Source organism: Solea senegalensis, unplaced genomic scaffold (genome assembly GCF_019176455.1).
Source record: "Solea senegalensis isolate Sse05_10M unplaced genomic scaffold, IFAPA_SoseM_1 scf7180000014013, whole genome shotgun sequence".
NCBI classification, from domain to species: domain Eukaryota; kingdom Metazoa; phylum Chordata; class Actinopteri; order Pleuronectiformes; family Soleidae; genus Solea; species Solea senegalensis.
The window spans coordinates 1-12,086 of record NW_025320938.1 but is presented as its reverse complement, the minus strand read 5'-3'; the positions used below and the strand labels follow the sequence as shown (position 1 = coordinate 12,086).

The window sequence follows — 12,086 nt, the reverse complement described above, 5'->3', positions numbered from 1 at the left end:
TACTAAAGTATGACATTTTTGTCAAAATTTGGACGACATACTAAAGTATGACTTTTTGTCCGATTTTGGACGACATACTAAAATATGACTTTTTTGTCAAAATTCGGATGACAAAGTATGACTTTTTTGGCAAAATTTGGACGACTTACTAAAGCAGCGGTGTTAAACATACGGCCCGGGGGCCAGAGGATGAATTTGTCAAAATTTCACACTACGATTGCAATCTAAACGTAAAGTCAAATACAGTATTTTTCACTTCCAGATACCAGTAACTAAATGTTTGTGCCTTTATATATCCAGATGTGATGTGTAAATAGTAAGTTTAGGCATGATATTGTTGAAACTGCAAGAAATTTCAAGTTTTGTAAAAATATCCTTCATTAAATGTAAAACAAATGAGTTCTTCTTGTTCATAGGTTATTATGCTATTATTTCACTATTTTTACTGGTATGGCCCACTTGAGATCAAATTGTGCTGTATGTGGCCCCTGAACAAAAATGAGTCTGACACCCCTGTACTAAAGTATGACTTTTTTGGCAAAATTTGGACGACACAAGTCATAAATCTTCCCTCATCTACCGCTTTATTGTACACCAGAGGGTCGCTGTGCCAATCTCAGCTGACCTTGGGGCGATAGGCGGGGTACATCCCGGACAGTTCATCGCAGGGCCACACACATAGAGACTTCACTCTCACACCTGTGGTTAATTTGGAGTGTCCAATCTACTTAATCCCCCGTATTGCATGTTTTTGGACTGTGGGAGGAAGCTGGAGAAAACATGCAAATTCCATGCTGCACTAACCGTGTGGGATAGTTTAGTATGTTGTCCACATAAATACACACAAATAGAGGTGTCTGATAATATACCTTTAAGTGTGTGTGTGTGTCGACAGTGAAACATGGCTTTTTACTACCGTTACCTGACACTTGACTCAAGGTGGCGACGATATGATGAAATCACCTTTTCCTTCTTCTCTTCAGTGGCTGCGAGCGCTGCCCTCCAGCAGACAGAGCTTCAGTGTGGTGTTTGGAGAGTGTCCTTACTGCAGCAAGGTACATTACATTACATTACATTACATTACATTACATGTCATTTAGCAGACGCTTTTATCCAAAGTGACTTACAATGGAATCAAGTACAATTAGCCAGGGGTGGAATCGAACTTGCGACCATGATGTCTTTGGTACACAAGGTAGGGTCTTAACCACTGAGCCACTCCACCCCAGGTACGTACGTACATCTGTGAAACAAAGTCCTTCAGTCGATCGCATTTCATCAGCGCGTAGCCTTCTCTTCTGTGAGCGAGTTCCTGAAACAATACGCTGCTTTTAGTCTCGTCTGCCTGAGCTACTTCTGTCGTCCAAGGACCAAGTAAAGAGTCAGTGAATGCGACACCATCATCATCATAGATTTTTTAGTTTATTCTTTAGTTCTCTTCACATTCTAGAAAATGACTTTCTTTCATGAAATATAACACTAATCCCATAATCGTCACTGCTCAGTGTAATGGCAAGATATCAATTTTATTTCCCTGAGACCAGGACGCAGAAAAAAAAGATAAATGTAATGTGAATCATAACCACTAGGTTTGTCAATAATTTTACATCAGTCCTACACTCACCATCGTTAAAGAGAGATAAATACAACATCCACGTAATGTGGTTGACCAGTAAACATGAAAGTCTGACTCTATAAATTAATCATAATGGGGAGTAGTTTGTACAAAAACAATCAGTATCCCATGATTCCTTGCGTGAATTATAGACTTGGAGTAAACGGACCATGAATCACATTATCCAGGTCCGTATTTCTGACTAAAATTGGACTTTCAACATGTAAACGGAGTCTCCTGCTTATGTTTTTCAGCCCATCACTGTGAAAATGTCCTGAGGAGAGACGACGTCAGTAGAACGTCTGTGACAACCTCCCGACAAACAAACCCCCGAAGAAAAGCGAGGCGCCCACAAAAACCAGCCAGTGGAAGTGTCTGTTTGTCCATGTGCGACCGGTGTGGGATTGTGCACCTACAGCGCCGGGGGCGTGTCTCCCGTGGTGACCCTGTGACCTCCAATCGCTGCACTCACAGTCCAGATGCGAGTATTGTGTCCTCTGTGGTCGGACTCTCTCGTCCTCGTCCCATTTCCTGAAGATAACTTTGTTTTCCGTGTCCTGTTGGAGGATAATTTCACGTGTTTGCTCTTTAAAACTGGACATTCTACTGTGCTGTTTAACATATTAACACATAAATAAACATGTGGAAGAAAATACTGTTGAATTATTTTATTCTTTAAACCTTACAGAGAACAAAATGGTCTGTATTTCAGGAAACTTGGAAGCTTGAAATGTAAGAATATGCTACAAATCTTTAAAGTCGAACACGTTTTATCAGAAATGACGCACACTCATACTTCAATTTTACTGAATTAGTAAAAGAATCGCATTCTGTGAAGACTTAAATGTGCACAAAAACTTGATTAGATCCCGCCTACTTTATACAATTATATTACAGTTCGTACTTTTAATAAATAGGGCCGTGTTTTAGCAAGAATCCAGTGATGTGACGCATATATTGAGATTTTCCCCAAAAAATGGGTTAATAATTATTTCTTTTTTTTAGTATAACTAGCAGTGTTATTATGTATAAACAATACACTATTGTCTTTGTCTAATTAGAGGTGTGAAATGGCCGAAAGGCTACTGCCAACTAGTGGTCAGAAGCTTAAATGCAACACAAAACCAGTGTCAAGAATATTTATATAACGCTTCTTAGAGCTGAAACAAATACTCGATTAATCGTCAACTATTGTGATTAAAACGACATTCGAGAAAATCAGCTTTAGTTGGAGCTCTAAAAGAAAGTGAAATACTGTGATACTTTAGAATATTAAAATTTAAACAAATATGATTAACGTTGTATTTTAGTCACTATTTTTCTTGGCGCCCACACTGGAGTAGAACATTTCTAAATTCCAAGTTCTGTAGAATTCGGCATTTAAAAAGACGAAACGACAGTAAAAGGTAAATATGATCGATGTTAATGCTGCGTTGACACATTCACACCTGTTTTGACTGTGATCTGGGGCCAATGGGAGGACCTCTGAGATAACATGCAGCGATGGCTCTGGGTCTGGCCTCATCTTCTTCATCATCCTCCTCCTCCTCCTGCTCCTCATCACTGTCATCTACATACGTCACAGGTCCACGCCTCGGCCTCAGTGATCGTCCGACTTCATGCAAAACCTCTTCCTTCTGCGGTCAAGAAGCAAAAATCACTCATTGTTTCAATGACATTGTGGGTTCATTAAAACTTCTGTCAGCGTTTCTTGGAAGTCATTTGGGAAGAAGTGAAGTGAATGTTGACGGTTGGTGGTGTTCCAGTAAATTGCTTTCTCTCCAACACCAAAGCTCATAGAGAAAAACCTCGTTTTTAGCTCGAGACTCAGGAGCTGCTGGTCTACTGCTGCCTCATGTGGTCACTTTGTGTCACTTTTGGATTATTATTTATTAGAAGTTACTGATGGAGGCAGCAGTGGAACGACAACTCCTGTGAACTGTGGTAACAAAATGGCCAATTTTCTCAATGGGCTTTGGTGTGGGAGAGTGAACGGTTAAAAAAGACAACAAAACATTAATTTTCCAGCAGGAAAAGGCGTTCAAACGTCAAGATTAAGAGGTTAACATATTCCTGAAATAACATACACTTAAGCTACTGTAGATGTGTATTATGTGGTCTTTATTTGATAGAATAGATGCATTAAAAGAGTAGATGAGACATTTTATTCATATTATGGCTCACAGAGTGGTTTTCTGGGTTCTTACCTGTGACGGCGGTCCTCTTCGGTACTGAGCCAGCACTGGTTTGGACCTCATACCGTCGTCTTGTTCTTCATCTCTCACCGGAGCTTTGGCTCCTCTGGCTCGTCCGGCACGTCCTACATTCTGCTATAGAAAAATGTCCCATTGAGGCATTTCTTGATAGGAAAATGATTATTTCTCTTCAATAAAACTGGTGCCAACTATAATCAGGTATGAAACAGAATATTTATGCTTCAGTGAGCGGCCTTTGTCGCGGCTGACATTTACTCTGCCCTCACTAAACGGCCACTTGTGTTTAACTAGGGATCAAACTGGCCGGCACTTTAGGAGAGGAAACTAAACGACACAAGGAGAGAGAGAGAGGAAATCACGAGCGTAATTGGAGGCGTTGCTATTAAAGTGTCCGTCATCAACTCTGCGATCTCCGCGCCCCCGAGGGGTCGAGAAGTGATTGAGGAGGGTCATCTTCTTCAGATTTAGCCCTGACCGCCTGTGGTTGACACTGTGTGAAGCTCTGGAGGAGGAGAAGGTTAACTCTCCTCCTCCTCCTTCACTGCTGACACACTCTGAGGTCAACAGGCTCAATAAAAAGGAAATAAAGGAGGGTTTGTGACCAACACTGGAGCTTCTGAAAGTTCACTTATCTGTACATGCATTTAACGTACAGATAAATCTGAAGGTATCGAGATTTTTTTACTGTTAAATTAAAGATATTTACAAAACGCACTAGTGAAAAGGCCAATAAAGTTCTGCATTGACACAAAAAATGATCAGGCTTAATCCAGTTTAAGAAGAGGTAACGGAAATATAGGGTTTATTATAATTTTACTAATAATAATGTTAATATATCACAATATCTGAATAAAACTGTCAGTGCTGCCTTTAAAAACTAAGAAAAGACGTCACAATATCTTAGTTTTCTAAGACAAAGAGGCTGAATATGTGTCATAATCCACAATTTTTGGTGTTCCAGACTTATCCAGACTATTCAGTCTCCTCACCTTCTCCCTGGTGCCAGGATCTTGTCCTCTGGTGGAGGACACAGCTGCAGGTCCCTCAGGCCTGGAGAAGTCCAGTCGTCCCCTCACAGCTCTGGACAGCAGGTCTTTGAGGTGCTGGTAGTTTGGTTTCTCCTGGTAGTTCAGAGTTTTCACGTACAGGAGGAAAGCAGCCACTTCATCTGAGGACAAGGACGACGAGAAAAGAAAAGATTCACAGCACATTCAACAGTTCTCCTGGAAAACAGGGACACCAAGAAACTGCGTTTACTAAACTGCACCAAAGTCCATAGAGAAAATCAGTGATTTTAACACCCAGCACACGTGCGAGTCCAAACGTGTTCTTTTTGAAATTCTGCATCTTAAATCAGACTTTCATCGGATTCATCGTAGTAACACAAACTTATAAAATGAGGCAGCAGTCGACCTTCAGCTCCTGTGACCTGTGAGCTAAAATCCCTGATTTTCTCTATGGGACAGTGAGTGTCTTACAAAGTGACACAAACTTTAACAGTGAGATAATATCAGCAAACATATTTATAAGAGAGTGTAAAACTCTAAATCTCTTATAGGATGAATTGAGTGGCTCTATTTACAGTATGAATGTATTTGTGGCAGCTGAGGCTGAAGAAGGCGTCGGTCAATTCAACTCAATGTTATTTGTATAGCGCCAAATCATAACATACATTATCTCAAGGCTCTGTACATAGACAACATCAAGGAGAGCAGAGAAACACAACAGTTCACACACACGAGCAAACACGAGGCATCAGTGGAGAGAAGAAGAAATCTCTGACAGAACCAGGCTCAGAGATGTGCGGTCATCTGCCTCGACCGGTTGGGGTGAAAGGAAAAATGGGGGACAGTGGAGAGGTGGGGGACAGAAAATGGGGGGAGAGAAAGGACAAGAGGGAGATGAGGGAGAGACAGAAGAGAGAGAGGGAGACCAGCAGCAGATACACAACAACTGTATCAGGTTACAAGTTTATACAGTTACTGATATCAACTTTTTAATTACAAAATAATAATAATGGTGACGATGCGCGTAGCCTCGGAAACTGGATCTTGATCCTGCAACCTGCATGATGAGAATACAGAGAGAGAGAGAGAGAGGGAAGGAAAGACACAAATCATATCCTGAGTGAGAGTTCCACAGGAGAGGAGCCTGGTAGCTAAAGGCTCTGCCTCCCATTCTACTCTTACAGACTCTGGGAACCACAAGTAAACCTGTATTTTGTGACCTAAGTGGTCTATTAGGATGATAAGGTAAGACTAGGTCTTTCAGGTATGAAGGGGCGTGACCATTAAGTGCTTTGTACGTGAGGAGGAGGATTTTAAATTGAATTCTAAACTGTGGGTGGAGCCAGTGTAGAGAAGCTAACACTGGAGTTATATGGTCTCTCTTTCTAGTTCCTGTCAGAACCCGTGCTGCAGCATTTTGAATTAACTGAAGGATTCTAACAGACTTGTTAGAACATCCTGCTAATAAGGAGTTACAGTAATCTAATCTAGATGTAACAAAAGCATGAACTAGGTTTTCAGCATCCTGTAAAGACAGAATGTTTCTAATTTTCATAATGTTCCGCAGGTGGAAGAAGGCTGTTCTGGAAATTAGTTTTATGTGTGAATCAAAAGCCATTTCCTGGTCAAAAGTAACTCCAAGGTTCCTCACAGTGGAACTGGAAGCCAGGGTGATGTCATCTAAAGTGACAATGTGATCAGAAAGTTTTTCTCTGAGGTGTTTAGGGCCAAGTATAATGACCTCAGTTTTTTCTGAGTTTAAAAGTAAAAACCCAATGTTGTTTTCTGGACACCACCTCGACAGCCAGCGATTGAATGACGACATGCGGCTATACATGTCATCACTGGTCACATTGGGCAAAGGACCAGAGAAGATTACGCTGTCAGACATAGATTGTGCATACCTACACACAGATTTAACATTAACTTTAGTGACCTCCGATTGGCGTAATCTGGTGTCATTACTGCCGACGTGAATAATAACTTTACTGAATTTACGATTATCTGTAGCCAGCAGTTTCAGATAAGACTCTATGTCGCCCGCTCTGGCCCCGGGAAAACACCTGACTGTGGTCGCTGGCGTCGCTATTTTCACGTTCCTCAGGATGGAGTCACCAATTACCAGAGTTGGTTTCTCAGTCTGTGTGGTGCTGAGAGGGGAAAACTTGTTTGAGGTGTGAACAGGTTGGTGGTGGACAGGACTCTTAGGCTTAACACTACGCCTCTTACTGCGTACAGTCACCCAGCTGCCCTGTTTGTCTCCCGGCTGCACGGGAGCTGCTGGGGGAGCTAATGCTATGTGGTCCGCACCGACTAGAGGGGACTCGCTAACTGATTTAGCTTCTATGGTGCAGAGCCGAGTTTCTACTTCACTAAGCCTCGCCTCCACCCTAGCCAGCAAGCTACATTTTGTACAAGTACTTTTATCACTAAAGGAGGCAGAGGAGTAACTAAACATGTGGCACACAACACAGGACAGAGCAGGAGAAGGAGAGGGAGAGAGAGAAGCCATCGCTGCTAAGCTAACTTTACGCTAGAAAGTTAGCTAGAAAGAAACACCGTATGTGATCTACGTAAACGATAGAGTTTACGCAAAAGTAGCGGGTGAAAGTATTAGTCTTAGTACTAGTATTAGTAATAAAACGAGTGTTTGTTCAGTGAAACGATAGTTCCAGTAGATATAAAACTGCAGAGAGCGCAGGAGACACACAGCAGAACACCAGTGGAAGCACAGGAAGTCACACAACACGTTACCGCCCCTCGGAAACAGGTCAGCGCTGCATCTCTGCACAGAGAGTGAGACAGGTCAGATTAAGAGTCAGCGGCTTCCATACGTCACACGCTGCCATGGAAACGTCTCATCTGTGGCACCTGCTCTCTCTCCTGTCCACACATCATCACACTCACACAGGTGAGACCTCTGCTCACAGAGAGGTGAAGGTAAAGGTGTGTCCATGATGATGATGATGGGACACACATGTCTTTCACTGCTGCTTCTTCTTCTAATAATAATAATACTAATAATAATCATTTATGGCAGGTTGTATGTACAGTTACAGTTATTAATCACTACATTCTGTCATAGTTTTCATTTCAGCGCCCATGTGAACAGATTGGAGTGTGAGAAAAGCACCTATTTTTGATTTTTGCCGTTATGCACGAGGTTCCCAACAAAAACAGACTGAAAAAAGATCTGTTTATAATGATATTGACATTCTCCCAGCAGTATGACTTTAATCTGACACTTTGCAGAGTAGTTTTAGTGTCTAGGAATACATGAAAAAAGTATTATATTTTAAAAACCTGTTTAACGCGATGCCTGACCTGATTACTAGAGAGAACTGAGGCAGAAAAGGTTCCTCTGTCAATCAAAAACTTGTTCCGCCTTTCAGACAGTTCCTCCAATCATGATCCATTGACTCCCAGAGAAGCTGAGCTTCAGTGGAAGTGACGTTTTTGCCACATTTCAATCAGCACTGAGCTCGCCGCAGTGAAAAAACCCTGATTTGCTGCAGGATCACATAAGAAGATCCGACGTACATGAGAAACAGCTGATTCTGGATGTTCTAATCCAGTTCTAGCGCATGTTTTGTCGTGAAATGTAAAGAGTGAAAGAACATTTTAGATGAAGCTGAGCTTCACTTACTGTCTTAGAGTCACCACAATCACCACTCTGGACTGTCAGTCATTATCAACAAGTTTCATTTTGCTGGGAAATGTAGAAAAAAGGCTGAAACTCAAAAATGAACGTGGCTTGAGACACGTATAGTTTTGTGTTTCTGCGTCTTAAGATGCAGAGAGGGTTTGGCATGGTCCAGACAAAACCTTTAACACTATGTAAACTCAAAGGCGGTGAACTGTAATGGTCTGGTCCATTTCCCTATCGCTTAGTGACAAAACTGCATCTGGATGAGGGTTTTGAGATCAGTAACAGCGCGAAAAGTTTGACATTTAAATGTTTTAAAAACAGCTGACGACCACGTGTGTGTGTGTGTACTGCTGTGAGTAATTCAGATGAATGAGTCCATTACAAACTGGGACTCTTTTCACATTAAGTAATATTATGAGTCAGTGCAGTGTGAGGCCTGCAGCTCACCTGTGCTGCTCTCTCTGCTCACTGACAGCTGCTTCACTGAGTCTGGCAGATTATCCATCAGTCTGAGGAAGAAAGACACACATAAAACTTTTATTCAAATCAGCTGTTCATTCAGTTTTGCAGAAGATTTTCCTGCCAACATGGCGGAGTAGACTTTGTACTCACGTAGTTTACATAGTGATTGGTGTACACTGTGTAACATGTAAAGATTTAAATATAGGCTGCATTTGATTCATCGGTTTTGAGTGTTTATTTCCAATAATTACATTTGTAGATTTTTCAGCTTCTTAAATATTTTTTTGCTACATACAACAAAGAAACTTTCAATTTGGCAGCTCATTTTAAATTTCTTACTATTAATCACTGACTAAATTAATCTTATAATCAGTTTGAGTTTCTTAAATGTGAGTATTTTCTATTTTTATTATTTTTTTTGCTCCATATAACAAAGAAATGATTTTGGTACATGATTTGAGAACATCACTATTTCCAGGTTTTCTTCTGACATTTTATGGACCAAACGAGTACTCGATTAATTGAGAGAGTAATCCACAGACGTATGGATTATGAAAATAATCAATAGTTGCAGCTCTACTACAGATCTAACTTACTTGGTCTTAGCCTCCTGGACGTGAGCTGGGTACTTGAGAACTTTATCCCAGGGCAGAGAACCACACAACCAGTGAAGGAGACAAAACCCCAAAATCTGCAGGTCGCCACGTCTGGATGGATCTGAGAAACGGCAAAAAAATGATATAAATTTACACTCTTCTACCAACTCTTCTACCAACATCCAAGCCACAGCTTACATATAAAGGATTTTAAGAATATGTTTGGTGCTTTATTTTGCCATTAAACAAAGTTTGTGTCACTTTGAATAAAACACTCCTCCTGCACCAAAGTCCATAGAGAAAATCAGCAATTTTACATCACAGTGCACAGATGCTGTCGATCCACAGCTGCCTTTGTCAGAAGGTTCAAATGTATTAGTTTGTGACGTTGGTGTTTTGTAAAACCTTTATTAAGTTATTGAGACTTTCCTATAATATGAAAACTTGCCAAATAAGGCAGCAGTAAACTGGAAACTCCTGTGTTTTTGCGAGCTAAACATTTTCTCTATGGAATTTGATGCAGGAGAACAAGAGGTTTACAAAGCAACACAAACTTAGAAATTCAAGGTGGAAACTGCTGCCTAACTGCAAGATAAAGTGACAAAAGTATATATCTGTCGACTTTAAACAAGCACCTTTAAGAGTGTGTGTGTGTGTGTGTGTGTGTGTCCGCGATCGCATGGGTCTACATTAATGTGTGCGATCTATCAATACGTGTGAACCTAGTCCATCCGGAGGGGCGGAGCCCGCGGAGGTTTAGCAGCTCGATACAGAAACGCCGTCTCCAGAGAAATGACCTATTGAGCGACTCCATCGGAGGAGAGAAATCTCCTCCCTGAGCCACAGCCACACATGGATCCTCCTCCTCCTCTAATACACCGGACTACAGTCTGGTCTGGGGAGGGAGTGCGGTCACTGGCTCGCACAACCAGATTACACGGGACACGAGGGCGGTAATCTGATTACATGTGAACATGTGAACGTGTGCTTGGTTCCTCCACAGCAACTCAAAATGAAGCACATTGTTGCCTCACGATGCTAAAATTCAAACTGCTTTACCACTGTAAGCCACGCAGAACGTTACCTCCAAGTTTCCTCGCCCTAAGTTAAGGTGGCGGCTTATATTTCAGCTGAAGTTGTAAGTGACGCTCGGTGCGTATCATAAATTCACTCCGCCTGTTGCTCTTCATCTCGGCGGCTCAGAGTTGACTCCAGTTGTTTTCCAGCGCAGTTGTAACGCGTGCATTAAGTCGGCATTAACGACGCCGTCGTTCGACTGCTCCCACATAATTACACGCTGCTCCGTTGGCTACTGAGGGCCCCGGTGAAGGAGAATAAAGATGACAAATACTGACAGTGGGAGAAAGTATAGCGACTCCCCGAGCGCCGTAATAGATTAACAATTAAAAAGATCAACAACTACATTAAGAGCGGCTGCCCTGTGTGCGTGCTGCAGGCACATTATCACTGCTCATAATAGTGTTTTGTGCATCTGCTCCTCTCGCATTTAACTTGTTTTGCCCCCGTATGATGAATGGCACAGGACGAGGCAGAGACACACACACACACACACACACACACACACACGTGCGCTCTCGGACATGCTTGAAAAACACACACACGTGTGCATATAAAACACCCGTATAAACACACACACTCTCTTAGACAAGGAGGTGAGGCAGCAACGACGTTGTTAATTATCTCCTATTGTTATTCAGATTCCCTAAAGCGCGCGCATTGTCACACTCTTAACCCCTTTTTGCTTCGCAGTCTTGTTGTCGGGAGACGCCGGCCGCGTGTCCACCGGACGCCCACAGAATGGCGATAATTACACCGTTTAGCTCCGCGCTCACAAACCTGCTGCCACTTCGCGAGGAGCCGTGTGTTTACCAAAGAGCTCACCATGGCAACCTCTCAGAACTGTCAACATCTTTAGAGGGTACTGGTGCCATCGGGTCAGAGGAGAGGCGGTCGAGGGTCTGGTCCTCAGTCATAATCTCCACACACACAGATTATCCTTCAATTCTTTATAAGAACAGCAGGATACAGACTTTAAATAGGGACGGCCATTTCCAGCAAAAATGCTACTTTATATGCAAAAATGCTAATATTTATGGTCAACATATGGCCCTGGGGCCACATATGGCACGCAGACTAGTTTAATCTGGCCTGCAGCGTTCTCGCATGTTACCATATGTGTCAAATACAGACCAAATATTCCAGTTTTGCACCTTCACATTAATAGAAAATAAATAAATATTAAAATATTAATAAAACAATTATTTATATTTAAGTAGTAACCCACAGCCAGACTTTTATTTTGAAATAGTCACAGGAAAGGAAAAGTATCGATATTGCGTGTTGCATATTTATTTGATTATTAATGACTAAATTAGTCGTCAACTATTTTGATAATTAATACGTTTTTTTAATATGTTTTTAAATGATTAAAATAAGCTTTTGGATTTTCCAGCTTCTTAGATTAGAATATTTTCTCGTTTCTTTGCTTGACTCAAGAAAGAAATCATTAAAACAAGTTAT

General features: G+C 41.7%; 1 protein-coding gene across 1 annotated transcript; it reads right to left on the bottom strand.

Moving 5' to 3' along the window:
* Positions 1–1,403: 1,403 nt before the first annotated feature.
* On the bottom strand, positions 1,404–11,539 carry LOC122760736 (serine/threonine-protein kinase VRK1-like). The gene is made up of 7 exons (XM_044015896.1): positions 11,467–11,539; positions 9,546–9,666; positions 8,935–8,996; positions 4,821–4,999; positions 3,823–3,945; positions 3,064–3,252; positions 1,404–2,172 (listed from the first exon to the last, which is right to left on the bottom strand). Exons 1-7 carry the CDS (start codon positions 11,537–11,539, stop codon positions 1,906–1,908), a joined length of 1,014 nt encoding a protein of 337 aa, XP_043871831.1. The 3' UTR covers positions 1,404–1,905.
* Positions 11,540–12,086: the final 547 nt, after the last annotated feature.